At 35.3% G+C, this 19,157-nt stretch overlaps 2 protein-coding genes across 2 annotated transcripts in view; one reads left to right on the top strand and one right to left on the bottom strand.

Moving 5' to 3' along the window:
- The window catches only part of LOC118736528 (hemicentin-1-like), a 187,109-nt gene that overhangs the window by 92,782 nt on the left and 75,170 nt on the right, over window positions 1–19,157 (top strand). The gene's annotated exons all lie outside the window — the stretch shown is intronic.
- Window positions 4,911–6,748, bottom strand: LOC118736538. The gene is made up of 4 exons (XM_036466604.1): window positions 6,149–6,748; window positions 5,912–6,077; window positions 5,304–5,835; window positions 4,911–5,171 (listed from the first exon to the last, which is right to left on the bottom strand). Exons 1-4 carry the CDS (start codon window positions 6,532–6,534, stop codon window positions 4,990–4,992), a joined length of 1,266 nt encoding a protein of 421 aa, XP_036322497.1. The 5' UTR covers window positions 6,535–6,748; the 3' UTR covers window positions 4,911–4,989.

The raw sequence follows: 19,157 nt of genomic DNA on the forward strand, positions 1-19,157 counted from the left end.
GACAAATCACTTTACTTGCCAGTTTTTTGTTCTATTCACGGTTGACACTGAGCGTGTGGGTAGCAGGATGAGAATGCGTGCTGCTTGTTTTCTGGCCATTACAAAATGCCGTTTGTGGCTTCAATCGCGTAAAGAGTTTGTAAGGGCGGCAGTCGCAGGCAACGGCACCCGGCACCCGGCACCCGGCACCCGGCACCCGGCACCCGGCACCCGGATGCCTTTAGCCACTACTTACTCGTACACGCGCGCTGACTGCGAGGATTAAGCGCTTAATCCTTCTACAATGGTTTCGCGATGGAATTGTCGCTAGCAGCGCCTTTGTTGTCTTTGAGCTCTTAAGTAGCCGCGCCGAAGAAAGCAGTTTGCAATGTCATTGCCGCTGTAGGGTAAGGCGCAGCGGAAATCCTGCTAGCGGCGTTGCTGGGAAGCAGCTGGCTTCAATGGTTTCCGTTTTGTTTCAGTTTTTATTTTCCTTTGCGGTGGCCTATTTTCCCTTTCTATGCAGTGATCTTTTTTGTTTATTTTGAATCTTCGCTTGTTGAATTAAATTGTACAGATGACAAGCGGAACGCTTGGCGCAACCAATGAACGGCTAAATGCTCAAAATTAGAAGTTGTGGTTGAAGAAGCCAACAAGAAAGTTTCCTTCGTAATTAAGATACACAAATTTATTAAGATGAGCTTTGAAAGAGATTATTTACAATTTGGAGCACTGCTTGTTCTACGTACATATCGCATGCTTACATATGAACATACATATTTACAGCAAGTACTTAGAGTAAGGCGACTGGGCAAAGAGGTTTTCAAAGAAAATCTCTAAAGCAGGGATTTATTGTGATAAAAAAATACTTATAGGAAAGATTAATGGACAAGTATTAGGCGAACTTTTAGTATAAGCCGGAAATTATATTATTATTTTTATTTAATTTTTAACTTAGCACTTCTCAAAAAAATGTATGAAATAATTTTGAATATTCAAGCTACAATTTGCTTACGTCATCCCCAGAATATTTCAAAAAAAATAGTTTGAGACAAGGATCTCTGGTGGAATTTTAATTGAATAGGTAGCTACTATTTTACAAGGAACGTTTTATTAAACTCAAAAGGAGTGCATTGTATTCTGAGAAAAGGTAGTCGTCATTGAAGATTTTGTCGATATGTGGTTGATACCGATACACGCTTATATATGTAAAATAACACCCTGGAGTGAAAAGTTGCTAAGTCCATTTTTTGTGAAAAATTATATTTTGATAAACATAGGTAATTTTCCAAAAGTTTAAACCTTTTACTTGTTTTATTTTTTTCCTTTTAAATTCAATGAAAGCAAAATTTTCTAAGCCCCAAAGAGGCATAGGAAATTTGATAATGAAAATCTTATGAAATCTTTTAATTAACATTGAATCCAAGTATTTCACATGGATGTTTGCTTTGCTTTAATCACGAAAAATATTGTACTGAAATCTTCGCATTATACTTGAAGAAAATGGTTACCAGCTTTTTCCGCTCCCATAAATCTTTTAAAAATAGACTTAGCAACTTTTCACTCTAAGCTGGCGATGCGTATGTCGGCATAAGTAAGCAGAAACCCATATTAATGGCCCACTTACGGCAATAATTTTCTGCAAAATCACACATTCTACTTACCTAAAAAAAATTTTAAGATCTCACATAAAAAGGTGCAAAGTGTTGAAGGGAGCATGTAAAATCGCACAAATTCGTTAGTAGGTTGGTTAACGGTAAAATAATGGTAAACGAGCCAATTCATGAACGTTACACAAGCTGCTAAGTTGTAGGTGCGAAAATTTGCTTGTGGCTTTCCGTTGTGTGTGCGTAAAACATGAAATCAGCTCATCCATATCCTTTGTGTTATGCCTTTATATGTATTAGTAGCGCCTTAACACTCTGTGAATAATGTGCACGTACATATTAGGCCCATATCAATGCTTGTCAGCGACAAAGTTTTTATTCAGAATTCAAAAAAAAATCTGGGTATGCAATATGCTAAAGGTGTTGCGCATTTTCCTCTATATAAAAAAAATTTCTGAAATAAATACTTTGTAATTAAGAAATGCGTGGCACTGTCAGCTAAAACAAAAATGCCAAAGATTATACTTAAAACTTGCACTTGATAGTACAATCACTTGGTGGTGGCAGCAAGCTGGTATCGTGTATATCCCCTTTCACAGAATAAATGAATATTTCCAAATGAAAAAGTAAGTGAAGTTGAAACTTGAATGAAAAAAACACCACAGTGGCCACACACCACTGTGGATTTTAAATAGTATCATCAACAATAGGCTTTCAAATTTAAATGAAAATTATATTTAATAAAGGCGAAAATCTGTTTAACATTTGATTAATTGTTTTACTATAACAGATATTGAATATTTTCTCACTGATATGTACAAAGTATATATCTAAATTAGTGCTAATTATTTAAGCAAATAAGAGACTGAACTATCGCTTTTGGAAAAAGAGCTCAAGTGTTCTTTTCTTATCGCTACCAAAAGCTTCATACCTAATCATTGCAAATGTGAGACAGAAACACAAAACTTTTACGACGAGATATAATTGACCATGAACCATAAAATGGCTGTTCGGAGCCCTTTATAGGCAAACGATCAAGTGTATCATTACCGAAAACAAGTGGTATATTTGTTTGTTTAAAAGCATGCAATAAATTTTTGACCAACTTGACGATGTGCTAGAGACTTGAAATTTCAAACTTAGCTCCGAAAGTGATGATGAATTTGAAAAACTCGGTTTAAAGATATGTAGACCGATTTGGTTCATTCATGGCCTGATTGAATTTATATTTAGAGTAGATATTACTTAAATAAAGGGAAGTAAGTCCACAAAATAATTTGTCGTTTGATGGTACAGTGTCTGGATACTTACATAGAAAGGAATAACTCCACAAAAAAAAAGTTGCCGATAGGAAGCGAAGGAGCCTTCAGTAAAGATTAGACGATTTCTTACCCGGGCTAAGAGTTGGAAATAATTATTTCTCAGGGAAGTCGACATTTTACTGTCTCCAATGCAAAGGTAAGGTGGCAATGAAAATACACTTCTGTGTAGATTTCTGCGACGGCGAGTTCTTTTATCGGCACATTCAGTATCCCACCAACATATCCATATCGCCTGTAAGCCTGAATATGGCTTTTCAGAACACCCATTTTGTAAATCTGCAAAGTAATGGTATTTAGTCGAATCGACTGCATCGCCTAGTGTTGTCGAAAAGGATCCGCTATGCAACCCGGCGATTGTACTTCGAAGTTTGGCAAGCAGATATTCCAATGTATTAAAAGATCGCTCTGTGGTATCACTGATGCCCCTTATGATAGTGAGTCTTGTCAAACAGATATAACAGATACAGAGGATTCCTCTTTGTGATAGACGCCACGTTTTGCCAAACTAAACTTCAATACAAATTTTGAATCTAAAATTACTCCTAGATAATTTACTTTAATGTATGTAAATTTTTTTTTGTATTTCCTTTAATTATGATGGGTTTTAAGATAACAACCCTTGCTTTAATTGGGACATTAAAATTCCAATTCTTACCACACTAAGGTGTAAATCTTTACGTTCTAGTACAGTTATCTTTACCAATCAAATTATCTACATATATTTTTATTCAGGTATGCGAAGTCGATGGAATAAAGGCGGAACTCTGCTAGGTTTTTTGTAATTCTAGAATAGCGTTTATACTAAAAGTATATTTCTTTTATTAAAGTGATTCTAAGACAAGTATATTACAGTATTAATATTTCCTGATTAGCTAACCAACACATTTTAAACCTACATCTTAACGACCTTCTGTACAATCGAGGCCAGACAAAATTTTAGTTAAAATAACTTAGGCATTTGTCATCAATTTATCGAAATAAAGCAAGCAGCTGACTCAACAAAAGGCCATAACCAATAACAGCCAGAAAGTTTAACTACTAATGTAAGCACATCACAGTTTTTAATTAACTTAGTCGTATTTACATGTGTATACACATCTATACATATGTATATGTATGTACATTAGACTGCATCACCAAAAAAAGTTGCGGTTTTTCCGTCCGGATTACCAAATGTATTATATTTTAAGACGTCCACTAAAATATTTCGGAAAAATATTAAGATTTAAGCGAGCTGGACCGATTTAAAATTACCTCCACAAATGAAGTTTTTTAAGAATAAAAATAGTTTCTTAAAGAACTTTTTGAAAAAAGTCCCCTCAGATGACAAATTAGAATAAGCTTAAAAAATCTGCATAAAAATATTTAAAAATCTTTTCAACGGAATCGTAAGAATGAGATTTTTGATGCTGTTTTATTAACTTTTTTCAAAGATTGATTTACGAAAAACTTGAATAACTGGGCCAAAACTGTTCTGATTTAGACTTATGGGATCTCAGTAGAAAGGTATTTTCACACCGTTTTTATTTCTGGCCAAACGAAACGTCATTCGTGTTCCATCTTTTTTTTCGAATAACAAAACATCTTAATTCAACTTTGAATGAGGTTCGTTTCTCCTACCTTTCTCTTCCATCCTTTGAATAAGTTTATGACCAAATAAATGAAAAGGGTGAGAAAATACCTTTCCAATGACAAGTGAGTTTAAGTTCAGTTTTTCAAGTTTTTCTTATACCAATCTTTGAAAAATGTTAAAAACAGCATCATCATTACGATTCCGTTAAAATTTTTTTAAAATTTTTTTTTTAATATTTTTTTATGCAAATATTTTAAGCTTAAACTGTTTTGTCATTTGAGGGGATTTTTTCAAAAAAAATCTTTAAGAAACTATTTTTATTCATAAAAAAAACCATTTTTGGAAGTATTTTCAAATCGGTCCAGCTCACTTAAATCTTAATATTTTTCCGAAATATTTTGGTGGACATCTTAAAATGTAGAAGGTTTTATAATTCGAATGGAAAAATATTACCGATTACTTTTTGTATGGGGAGAGATGCAGTCTAATGTACATATGTATTTATCGCTTATGGTTCCAAGTATCCCAGATGTAAGTATTTGGGAATCACAACCAATAATTCTTCAATATATTCCTTATCTTCGTATATCTTACGCCGATATTCTTCATCTTTAACGAACGCATCAATTGAGATTTCTCCGCGACTAAATCCTGGCCACATCGGCAGGAAGGTTGCCATAAAAAATAGTTCTAAAAGACAAGTAAGACAAATAAATGAACAATGATCTAGATGGTGAAGAATTCTATTCAATATGAATAAACCAGAGTTTTCGGATAGCCCTGGACGGAAGAGAGGGAAGAGTGTCCAACTTATGTACTCACCCAGAAATTTATGTTGAAATAGTTGTTCTCGGAATTTAGCTAAGGTTGGCAGCGGACCTTCAAATCCAAGCCTTTCCAGAGTGTCTTTGAATACGCTGAAGTAATGGTACAGAAATTCCGCTGTATTCGGGCGCAGTTTGCTGTCCAACAGCATAAATATCGAATATATCAAGTCACTAGTGATCGGGCCAATATGCGAGAACTGAAAGTCCACAAGCATCAGATCTTCCAGTTTGCCAGTATCTGAGTTATGTTTGAACATCATATTCTTGAGGTGAAAGTCGCCATGGTTGAGCACATACAAGGCATCATCTCGCGGCGCTACGCGATATTCCGTATAGGAGGCAATGGCCTCGTCGATCAAATCTACTTTTGCAAAAAGTTTCTCAAAATGAGGCAAATATTCTTGTAACTCAGGCTTTTTGCGCATCATCTCCAAAAAAAATACTATACCTTTGCCAAAGAAAGGATTTTCTTTAACGTTATCTTGCGAGAGGAAACTGTGGCGATATTCATCGAAGTAGTGCGGCTCCTTGTTAGCAATAAGGAAGATACGATTTTTTAAATCTATATTTAAATACTTAAATAAAAATTCAGCGAAAACTCACCTCGCGCATTAATTTGTGGCTAATCGCGTGCCATTTGGCCAGTTTTGTGTAAGTGGCTTTCGCTTCTTCCGCAGTGGCGAAACGACCACGCAGCACATTGTACCCCAGAGGCACCAGATCTTCGAAAACGATGAGCTTGTGTGGAGACAGCGAATGATAGAGTACGCTGCGAAGTGAATAAATATTACTCGTAGAGAACTTGAGTATAAATTAAGTTACAAATGCACTTCTACTTACGGCGCCATTAGCTTGGTATCGTCGCCTACCGCTCGCAAATACTTTTCGAAACGCGGCAGCACTTGCGTGTACATTCCGATCTCTACCTCGAATATGCCATACTTCTCCAACATTTCCTTCTTCGTCCCCTCCACCTCTGGCATCGTCTTGATGATCATCGATTTGTTTTTATCAACACCATTTATCTGGTAGTCCACGGCTGCACGAAACATCACACTCGCATAGTGATCGCCCTTAATAGTGGCCGGGCTTATTTTGTAGCTCTTCACCTCCACCTGAGACGCATTTCGCTCGGAGTTCTGCAACACTTTTGTGAAGAATTCGCCATCTAGCCATTTTGGAGCTTCCAATTCATCTTCGTTGTACTCCTCTGGTTTGGGTGCCATTGCTTAAAATTTATTTATTCAAAGCGTACCTGTTGAATTCTGTTTGGTGTCTGCGATCTTCGCATGAATGGAGTGGCTTTAAATATGAAAAGTTAGAGCTTTTAGCAGCGATTACGCTTCTCACTCTAGTGTGACTGAGAATTTCTCATATTTTAAAACTCAAAGTCATTAGTAAATATCTGAAAACTACATTTAATTAAAAATTAGTTCGTATAATTTGTGTACAATTAGTATCTTAGATAGTGACAGATACTATCATCGCAGGGTACTTCAATCTATATGAAAATGCTTATCATGTTATATGTTAAGATAAGTATTCAATGAGTTTATATCTCATATGTATGTATCACCATAAAATAAATTAAATTGCAGTTATAACACTGCACATGAGCCGAATACCAAACAAAAGTGCAGCGTACAAAATACCCTGCAGGGAAACCGCGGACTAGTGAATCAAATTTCTAGTTCCGTACTAGGTCTTTGTCGTCGAAAAGGAACTAGTCCGATAAGTGGGGATCTAGCCACCAGTACAAAATCGGCGAAAAGTGGTACTAATTTTTTTCAGTTTTTTTGACTAGAAATCTATATTTAAAGTGACGAATTTAGAATTGGTTCGGAATTATAGAAAAAGGGATGCAGAACGAACTAGATCCTATTTGTCGAATTTAGAACTATTTCGGAACTATCGAATAAGGGATGCAGCGGGGGGCTTGTTTACTTTACATAGATATGTGTTCGGTGGCTTTGTCGTTCATATACGCTTCTATTCTGTGCTTCGCAGATGCTTTTTCATAGCTTGGTAATACAAAACTAAAATTTGTGTTAACATTTCAACATCTTGGGACCGTCTGGAATCTAAGAGATAACAGCGAGTACCTCTGCAAACTCAGCTACAGCTAAAGGTATGTAAACGTACATTTCTTACAATCATTCAAACAAATTTAATTTCAAATTGAAAACACATTTCTTCCAAAATAACTTAAAATCGCACACACGGAAGAACCAAAAAGATTGAAAAATCATGATACTTTTTTCTTTCGTCTGTCGATTTTAGAACTGGTTCGGAACTATAGAATTTAGGACTAGTTCAGAACTATCGAAAAAGGGATGCAGCGGGAGGCAATTGACACTTCCTAGGACATCGTCATGTTAAATTCGCCAGTTGCTTGCATGCAAAAGAGATTTATCGCGAACCAGTACTGGGTCTAAATGTACTAGAAGCGCACCAGTTCAGAACTAGAGACTTTCCCCACAGGGTAGAATGAAACTGCACGAATGTAAAAACATACAAACATATGCGCATACGTATGTAGGTATAAGTGGATGTGCATATACAGCAGAGAAAACTAGTTTCTTGAACAGCCCATTGATAGTTAGTAAAGTATGAGAGAATAAAAATAAACTTAGTAAGAAAATTATAATAATACGGTGCAACAAAATCGAGAGAATTGCGCGAACTTTTTATAAGACTGAGTGTACAGAGGTCGTAAGGTTGCTGAGTAATTTGTGTTATCGTTTCTTTAAACTATAACTATTAAATCAATAGCGAGTAATCTACCGACTTTTTTTGCAACGCTGTTCTTTCGAAAGAAAATGAGTAAGGGCCTTTCAATATTATTGTAATGATATGTTTGCATAACAATTTAGCTGTTTATTTATATTATAATGGCTCACATAAAAGTTTTTTTTTATAGAATATTGGTCCATAGAGACATACATAAGTATATATAAATAAATAGTTAAATGCGGAAACATCACTTCTTAATTGTTGCTTCATTGTTTTTAGTTTGGCTGTTTGGAGTTATTCAACCAAATTCTGAAATAGGGCGTTCTTGAGAATTTTTCTGAGATAGGGCCTTTCCGAACCGGCTACCGAGATAGGTCAATCTTTAACTCCATATGTACATTCATGTAAAGTATAATTAAAAAAATGTTTTCTCACAATGTTACCTTTATTAATTGTGTATATGTATGTATGTTTATTAGGGTGGTCTAAAAGTGTATGTGAAAAAGTAAAGTCGGAATTTCAATGCTCTCACCTCCTAGGCTTGTTCTATACCATTTCCACGAAAAGTTTTTTTTCCATATAAATTACATGGAAAACTTTGAGCGCCTTGAGCGAATGCTAAATATTTTTTGATTTCAAAATGAATAATAGGGTTTTACATTTTTCGATATAAAACATTCCTGTGGGGTTGCGAGCATTAAAATTTCAACTTTACTTTTTTTTTGGATCACCCTAATATACATACATACACATGTATCTACATATTTTATTGGGATCAACCTAGCTAACAATTTCATTTGGTTGTCCTTTACATACTAGGTATTGAACCAAAATAGATAATAATAACATTAAAAAGAAAAACTACAGCAAATAAACTCATTCATAAAATTTAACCCTTTGACGACTTTTATGTATGGAAACAAACGCTTTTTAAATGCTTTGCAAATTTTTGTTCTCACACACCTTGCGATATATAAAAGAAAGAGCTTCACCAAACCTAGCCTAAGGCTAGGCTTAAAAGTTGCCAACAATCCAAAAAATCAGTAATATTAACTACTAGTTTGCCTTGTGTTAAGTTAGGTGTAATTTATTTCAATGAAACATATTTTATTTAAACTCTCCAATAAGTAATAGATTTTCAAACTTTTCTTTTTTTAACCGACATTAATTATATTTCAACCTAAAACCTTTTCGTCTGATACCCATATAGCGATAAAATTTATTAAATTCCCTTAATTCAAGTTGGATTTAATTTTTCAAGACAGTGGCAGCCCTCCTTGCTATAGCTAAGAAATCAAACCTTTTCAAAACTATTGCGATTGATAGCCGTTTTGTAATAATTCATTTAATCTTTCAAACAGTTTGGTGGTAACCCTCTTCAAACACTCAAAAACTTCTCAAATGCTCACAATAAAGGTTTCTTAACGCACTCCTTCATTTGACACTTTAATATCTGTATAATTTAATAAAAATTTTCACACAGTTGGCAACCCTCTTCAAAATATTTTTAAACTACTTCTACCTTCTAAAGCCTCTTTTGCCTGCAGCTCATGTTGTGATACATATTTAAGATTAATTATTAAATTCACTTAAGTTGAATTTGGCTTTTTAAACATAAATATATCAACTCTTCTACATGTAGGCTAGAAGTGAAGCCTTTTCGATACCTTTTCGGTTTATACCAATATTGTAATAATTAAGTCAACTTTATTCGTTATCTTCTCACCACATATGTACATACATACATATACTTTCGCAAGGTATGCAATATGAAAAATTTAGTTTACGTGGGGCGTGCCACGGCCCCTTCGCCTATGGAGCCCATGTTTGCCAATGTGGATGGAATGGATTTTATCTACCGGGGTTCCGGTACTCTACCTCAAATAAATATATCTGGGGGTATGCAGTGTGAAAAATTTAGTTTATATGAGAGGTGGCACCTCCCTCTTTTCTAATCGAGATCAAAGCAGTCCTATATTTTAAGTTGAATGAAATGACATCAGTGCAAAAAATTGTAAAGCGTGAAAAATTCACATTCGAATTTATAATATTATTTAGTAAGGATTAATAAGGATTTTAAAAAATTATTTCTTATATGCTTACATTTCTTTAATTGTTCAATTTCTACACTTGCATTTTCATTCAGAGCGCTTCCACTATCACTGGCCTCCTTTTGCCTCATGTTGCGTTAGAATATTATCGCAGAAACATGTTGCCTACGTCAACAACTCCGAAATATTGCACCAGTGTGACTGAGAGAATCAAACAACAGTATTCATCTCTCTAATTGGCTCTCTTTGTACTACAGTCTTCTCTGAGAATATGAAGGAAAATTCTCAGCAGGCGGACCCCATTGCACAACATTACCTACGACAACACCCAAATTATTGGTGAGCTAAAAGGTGTGCATGAATTCATGAATACTCTCAGGACATTAGCAACATTTTTCGTATCGTAGTACGAATTGAAAATACTTTATCGCTTGTTTGAAACGACCACTCCGATGTATGTACTCGTTTTTAAAAAATAAACCGTTTCTACTGTCTGGGTATGTTGTTTCACTACGTAACGCGCGATGCTCTCGACGGTAATTGAATGAGCATCCTTAGTTCTTCCGCGTAAGGCGTTGTGCGAAGGCAGCAAAATTTGAACGCGTCGTCATAGTTTCGCTTTGAGTTTTTAGTGCATGAAATTAAAAGCGAAGTTTAGCATGCCATATTTGTGACGTAAAAGTATTATCGGGTGTTGATTTTTTCGCCAATATCAATGACAGTTAAATTTTTAATAAATTTTTCAAAATAAATGCAAATGTAGGTATATAAATAGGTATTTAAGTATTTCACTTTGTGCATTTGAAGCGTCTAACCCATTAGATGAAAAAGCGTCTCGCCTTTTAAGCACTGCCGACGAAAGTGGGTATGCAACATAGTGTCGGCTTATGCAAGCTTCGGAAAAAAGTAAGTTTTCCATAATGAGGATTTGGTATTATTTACTATATAATAACAACAATATGGAGAATTATGGTTATGAAATAAGGAAAATTGTGTGTGAGCTTCTACCTATTGACGATTTTTATTTAAAAAGTCATGCAGCAAGGCAGTGTTCCAGCTTGCGTTGACTTAAAGGGCTTTGCTCAATTGCGGCTTATTCACATGGCCAATGGTAGAGTTTATTTACCACCTTCGTATGGTTGTAAGTAGTGATGTGCTGAGTCCATACTTTTAAATATTGATCGATACTCGGTACCGATTTCAAAAGTATTCAATACTTTCGATACTCGGTTTCTAATAAAAAGGCACATAGGGCAAAAATATGGAAAAAAGCAGTTCAGGGGATACTCGCCTATCGAAAGCAGAATTTAGAATGACAAAAAGTATGTCGGCCTGTCGCCATAATACCGAAAGCTGTTACTTGAACTTACTGAAGCATTTTTATTTTAGTTGAATTATACGATATTATCTATGTATGTCTGAAAGGCTTCTTTTCAGTCAAAGATTTTTTATTGAAACTTAAATCTACTAACGTGAAAACTGATAATACATTATTTTACTGTTACAATAAGTTCAAGTTTTTTAGTCGATATCATATAAAATAGCAATGACTTTATTTTTTCTAAACTTGAAAAATACAAAATGGCGATAGTTTAATGCATAGAATCGGTATCGGGTATCGATTCAAGGAAGTATTGGGTACCGAAATCTTTTTGAAGTATTGGGTACCGGGTGGTAATTCAGCACATCACTAGTTGTAAGCCATGCAGAGTCCGCCAAATGCTCCGGAAGCAATGTCCGTAGGATGCATCCGACTTGGCAGAGCATACTTTGAACTGCCATCAAATTATAACTAAAGAAAGTTTTATTATATGGCAGCTGAGAAGTGCATGTGCAAAAATTTGATAAATTTAATGAAGGAATTTTTTTCACATGCAGCAGTACATTTAGGAGCCCAGTGTTAGCAGTCGCGTCTAAAAGCATGTCAAAAATCGGTTGCATCGTTCTGCAATGCTTTTCGTGTACGGTGTTGACATCACCATCCATTTCAGTTTGGAAGAAAAAAATAAATCAATGAGGATGCTGACTCGGGTCATGGTGGCTTGGTATCAGTGAGTGGATACTGAAAATATATAAGGTGCCACCGAAATAGCATGGCTCTCATAACCCGTTTGAATTTAAATATCCATTTATACGCATGCGCTTTTTGCTTAGTTTTTAGAAGCTTGAATCAAAAATCCTACTTTTTATTAGAACTTATTAAATAATATCTTTTATTTTTCTAGCTACCTAAAGAAACGATAGCATACAGGGCAAGAAGAAGGATTATTGGTTCATTAGTTCGCAACTGGATAGCACATTTTTTTGGAAAATAATATATTAGACACTCCACAATGTGGTAATATTTCGCGATTTCTATTGAATTTTCGAACAAAGCAAAATAAATGATTCTGCCAATCCTCTGCTACTCAACATCAACCATCAACAAGTGGCTATCAGAATGTACTGCAAGCCAACTGCGACAAAAGAAAAATGCCAGCTAGTAAAAGGCAGAAAAGAAACAGAGTAAAAAAATAACTCCGGCGATATATATGTATGTGCGTTAGTATAAATTGCAGGCAAAATGAACGTGCAGAAAATGAATGAATCTGCAAAGAAAGTGGAAGAGTATTCTGAGTAGAAAATAAGCGCGCTGATGAACGCAAGCCGATAGATGGAAAAACAGCGAATTATTGAACGCGAAAATTGAAAAGTTTCAACAAAAACCAATAGAATATGTTCCACACATTTCAGGGCTCCGAGGCGTAATACCTTAATCATAAAAAAAAAAATCTCACTGCTTCCTTCTACGAAATATTAGCGATCTGTGCAGCGGGAAAATCTACACGTTTTATGGAACTATTTTATCAATATAGATACATACAAAGGGAGCGATGCAGCGATGCAGTGCAATAGCAGATAAAGCAATAAAATATGCGCCACGCATGGAAACCCTGCAAGTGTGTCGCAAATGCGCTGATATTATTCACCATGACAACGACGAAGCAGCAGCCGCCGCTCATCAGCACACCCTCCTCTACGTCTCTCTTCTCGTACGTTTCCTTTGCCTTTGCAGTTGAGTGACAAGACTAATGGCAAACGAGGCGTTGAAAAATGCGTAAATTCTTAGACAAATAAGCAGACAAACGGCATATGCAACAGTATCATCAGACTACATGGCGTATGAGTAACATAACGAACTATGCAAATCCTACAAAAGGCTTAGTGATGAAATATTCAATGCTAAGCTGCTGGTGAGATGGTAGTGTTTGTTGTGATGTGGCTGTTGGGTGGCGATGGTGGTGGTTTCATGTGGCATAATGGGCATCACTTGAGCAGTCTACTTCACATTGCGTTGCTGTTGGCTGTCACACATCGCTCGGAGTGGGGCTTCTGCAGCAATGCAACGGACTACAGTGCTGGTAAGTAGCTTCAGTGCCTGAGTTGCTTAGTTCACTCGCACACAAACAAACCGAAGATTAGAGACAAATCAGTTCGTGTGTTGGCAAAAATTTCTATCCCTTGTTAGATGATAACATTTATAATGCCAAGCTTTTCCAGTCAGAAAATGGAATGTAAAATAGATTTTAAATCCTCTTCTGCTTTCGCATAAAGAATAGCTCAACATTTTTTTCCCGTGAGCTGCCTTACCGGCCCTCATTAGTTGTTTTAAGTGCAGCAGTGACGCTTCTGCACTTTATTGTCACAGCTTATAAGCTGATGGAATATGAGCAAAGCATCAAGTGTCTGCTGTTTTATGGTCCATAAAAATTTTCGAATTATTCTTCTGGCAAAATAGCGAAGCTTTTTATGCTTTCTTTATTGCCCAAAAATGCCGGAGCCTATGACCTACTTAAGTTCAATGTTTATTTATACATTTACTTGTCGATTTCTCGTTGCCGCTCGTTCGCTTTTTCCCTCAGCGCCCATCGTCACTCATCCGCCATGCTGTACCCGGATACACGTCCCTGCATGCAAATATACATACATAATGCGGCATATTTTTATGAGCTAAAAATCTTCTGCGGTATTTTTACATACAATTTTAACCGCTCTTAACGTGCACAAACATACTTACATATGAGCGTAAATAAAATATTTTGAAATTTCCGCAATGTCAAGTACTTTTTTTTTTTTTTTTTGACGAGCATGTCTATGTACGCATATTTCTTTAGCAAGCATGCTGAGTGTTGACCCAATTTATTTAACATTTCTGTAATCTTTCATTGCCATTACCATCATCATGTTCCCGGTTGTAGTCATCGTGTCTAATAAGTAAAAGCAGAAAAAGAGCAGAGAGAACAGATTACAAGCATTACCCGCAGGTATTGGCGTGGCAGGCAACAAGTTTTTACAATCCTCTATGGACAATGCAGAAGAATTCTCTGTTTTTATTTTGGCTTTAGTTTATTTTTAACACAAATATTTGTATATATTTCAAACATCTTCGATAGAATGTTTAGTTAGACATAATGAGGTATACATATATTGTCATATCACGCCCATTTTCCAAAATTCCATAATAATGTAACTACTTTTCAAGGGATCGTTTTTAGTATAAATTTTGAATAAATTGGCGTCCTTAAATTTCAAGCATGTCTGAAATTTACCATTATATGAAAAGTAAGCGTAGTCCGATTTCAAAAAGTTTTAGCGTTTTGTTTGTATGTCGCAAGTACAATAACACAACACAACACAGCGCAACACAATACAATACAAAACAATACAACACAACATGTCATTCTTCAATTTTACCCTTTTCTCTTTCTTTGTCTCTACCTATATATATCTATTATTTTCTCTACATTTGTCTCAGTCATTTTTTATCTTCTCGTTTTTATACTTATCATTTCCTTGAACATTATCCAGATCTTTAACTTGATTCTTTTCTTTATATAAATATTCATCCACACCTTTGTTATTATGTATATTATCTATTTAAATTTACCTTCCCTTTTGTTTTTAACCGACTTCCAAAAAGGAAGGAGGTTATCAGTTCGACGAAATATTTTTTTACTTTTATTTTTATTTCATTTTTTTATATTTTTATTTTATTTTTCTCCACAGGCGGAAAATAATGGCTTAAATTTCTCATTATGTTTGCCAGATATATGTATGGCAAAAGCTCTGCATTGATTATTGCGAAAGCGAATGCGAATGCGAGTATTCACAACAACCCCGATTCATATATATAGGTAAATCTTATTCCTAAACTGCTGCTGCTGCTGAGCACCTTTCTGTAATTCAGTAACCATGTATAGGTACGGCACTGGCATTGATGTCACTTTTGAATTGATTTTTGCGCTTTATGTAAACCAATTTGAATTTTGAAAAATCCTCTGCACATCAGCATCAAAATACCTTTCGAATGATATATAATTGTTTATACCTTCGAAGTATATTATGGCCGTAAAGGGGTAAACAAAAAAATGTGGGCCTATTTATGTATATTTAAGTTGTGGATATTAAAGCGTTTTTGAAATTGCAAAATAGTGCTAAATGAAATCACTTCTAGATCAGTCGCATGCGAGTTTATGTAATTTTCGGTTATATGCCTTAATAATGGACGACTATCTTTCTTTACATCCGGATAATAGACGATTTTTAGCTTAAGACGATTTTCCTTTTCATCGCTAATATGTATTTTCATCTTCCAGTTTGTTGTTTGTAAAAGTAGCTGTAAAATCTGAACACATTTAATTAATTTTTTGAAATGCCTCAAATGCGCATATGGAATGAATTTTTTATGCCCTTATGCGTCACTCCGCACGCGGTTGCATTCGTAAAGCAGCTGGCCTAATGTATTTTCGTTTGCATTACTAAAACACACTGCACAGCCCTGTAGTGAATACCAAAATGATTTTTATTAAAGCGGGTCACAAGATTTAATCTTATTATACTTATTTTGATATAAAAAGATATTCTAAATTCGAGGCTGCACTTTTTAAAAGCTTTCTATCTATTTTTTATAAGCATAAGAAATTTCACTCACATACCGCAAAATAACTACATATTCATAACTCGATATTTTCCTGCAAGGTTTGTTTTGTGTGGCGTATGTATACGTGGCTTCTTTACTCAACCAACATCAACAGTGGCCTGCTATTTTACCGCTGCAAGGCCACTTTCACCATTCGCTTTGTAGAATTGGCAGCGATGCTAATAAACTTAAAATGCTTACAACCCAGACAAATAGAAATATATGGCCGCATAACTGCATATGTATACATATATATGTATGTATGTATGCAAACGACGAGACCAAGCATCAGTGTGGATATGTAAATTTTTAAAAAATGTTGCCATTTATTTGTACACTTGAAAAATAAAAGCTAACTGTTGAAAATGAACTGAGCTAGTAGTGGTATGCAAATGATTGCTTGGCTTATATGTACATGAATGCCAATGCGAATACCTACATATGTATGTGTGTATGAACATAAGAAGGTCGCTGAGTGCTAGCTTTTAGCGCTGAAAAATGAGAAATAGTCGAGTTGGTTGCTTAGTTGGGGATTCAATTGTAAGTGGAACATTTTTTAGTTATGATTTTCAAGTAAAATTGTAATTAAATTTATAGTACTTATACACTAATTTATATGAAAATAAGGTTGCTGTCCGTTTAGAGACTATAGCTACTATTTATGAGGTCGTCAGAGCAGAAGTGGCCTAACTCGATTTTTTTTTTTGTACTTACCTACTTAAAATAGTATTTCTTGAACTTTTTAATGACCTTAAGCGCAAACCAAAATTATGGGTTAGACCACTACTGCTACCAAGGAGTTCAAAAATCCGGAATTACCTTTGCATAATTGACGCCTCTGGATCAAGTCTAGACTCTGGGAGTTTCAGCGACTTTCAGTGATACTTTTGGGGCTCCCTGCATCACTCTTACTTTTATCGACCTAACTTGGCATAAATATTGCCCTCTGATGCTTTTATGAAGTCTCTTTGATACTTCTGATAGTTAAGGTGACCAGACGGTGATCAGCGTGCGTCTTCGTTAAGTGCGTGGCCCTACTGCAGGCCATCAAGCTAGAAGGGTGTCCATTCGTACAAGTCCCAACTTAACCTATCCGCGCGGGGCGTAAGCTTACTACGGCAGGGCCTAGGTTACTCGGCGGTCGCACAACAGATTTCTCAGTTTATTCCATTTTGTTGGAGGTAGTAATAATATATGTAGGTGAGTTGCACATGCTGCTTACATATCGCACACGATCTTAAAAAGTGAACCCATGTCTTATGAAACCTTGGTCAAGCCTTGAAAGGTGAAAGAAAAAGGGCTTGGACAAAAATTTTCGGTGAAGTGGACTTGTTTTTAAAATTTTTGTCCTGAAAAATGGTACTGAAAAACTAAAAACGTAATCATACCACATCTGAGCGATATTATCGCACACATGTAAAATTTTTAAACAGAGATTAAAAACTTTACATGTACGGTTTTTAGCCTAAAAGACCAAAATGAGTGAGAATTCGTACCATAGAAAAAAAACTAGGATACCTTTCCTTTAAATAAGTGCGTTCAGAAACTCATTGGAAATACAAATTACGAAAAAATTAATTTTCTTTTTCGAAGTTGCTGTGTGAATACTAATTCCACACATGGACGTATCTCCAAAGATAGAAAATGTAGGTTTTTTCACACAACACACAAATGCTTAAGAACGAATGCTATTTTATTATCGTGTGGAAAATGGCTAGAAATACAGAGCGACAAGTCTGAAGCCAGTGCCAGCACTTTCTCACAATGTGTCCACAATTTCAGCGTTAACTCTGCACGTCATTTTCTCCATACTAAGTATTGGCCCTACTCTTGGCCCGTTTTGCTGATTGAACTAACCTCATTTCATAACTGCTGCTGTCTGTTTACCGGAGACCTTTATTTATACGAGATGACATATTTTATATGTACATATATACGTGTGTATGTTTGTAAGTATACATATATGTATGTGTGTGAATGTACAAACGTTTGCCGTTTTACTGTATATCGTCCGCTGACAGCCACTTAAGTGCGGCGCCTGTGGGACGCCAGCTTCTTTACTATGCTCCCTCAGCGAGTTTTCGTAAACAAACAACAAAGTAAGCAGAGCTGTGCTGCGCTAAAAAAAAACTAGCAAAAAGTAAGCAAAAATGTTTTCATGTACACACATACATATATACATTCATATGGGCATATGTACATTCTAGTAAAATATGTAAGTAGCTTTTTGCTAGAAACTATTGGTACTCGAGTGGCTCAGAAACAATTTTATCTTTGATTGTTCAAAATTATTTGTACTCATATGTACTTACGGCCCGTGACCAGTTTTGAGTGGCTTTTGGCTTTTTTAATGTTCATTATTATTTTTTTTTATAAATGTGTATAACAAAAACCATATCGCTAGCTTAGAGTGAAAATACAATTTTTACAAATTTTACAGGAGAGGAAAAAACTTCTTATACATAGCCATTTTTTCAAATATTATGCCAAACTTTGAAGACAACATCTTGAGTATTTAAATCAAAGCCAAATGCCATACGAATGAAAAGAGTTCGATTTTGATTAAAATATTTCGTATCGTTTTGGTCTTATAGAACTTGTCGTGCCTCCTTTGGACTTGGCAAATTTACCTTACATTACATATAAGCGGGAATAAATGGAACAAGTGGATACCTTAATTCTCTTAGGGACGATGTATTTTTAATTTCCCTTGCTTTCAATATTAAAAAGTAAGCTTTCTCAAAATGTGAACTTAGCAACTTTTCACTCTAAGTTGGCGATATGAGCAAACCTCACGCTTATCTTAGGAAATGCACTATCTTCAGTTTTGTATAAAGAATAAACATAACCACTCGTGTTCATACATACATACATATATCAGTGTTGCGTATGTAACGTATACGACCCGTAGCACCAAACGCAGTCATCTAACACCTTTACTCGCACGCCTTAGCTTAACCCTTTCAGTGGTTTTGTCCAATATAATCTACATTTCATATGGCTGCACTAAAATGATAAACTGATAAACTCCCCTTTCATCTTATTCATTTTGTATTTTGCCAGAAATTGGTTGTAACAAAATTAGTTTTTATTGTGGTTTTTTTTT

This window comes from Rhagoletis pomonella, unplaced genomic scaffold (assembly GCF_013731165.1).
Source record: "Rhagoletis pomonella isolate Grant_MI unplaced genomic scaffold, Rhpom_1.0 Rhpom_scaffold_00001, whole genome shotgun sequence".
Taxonomy (NCBI): Eukaryota; Metazoa; Arthropoda; class Insecta; order Diptera; family Tephritidae; genus Rhagoletis; species Rhagoletis pomonella.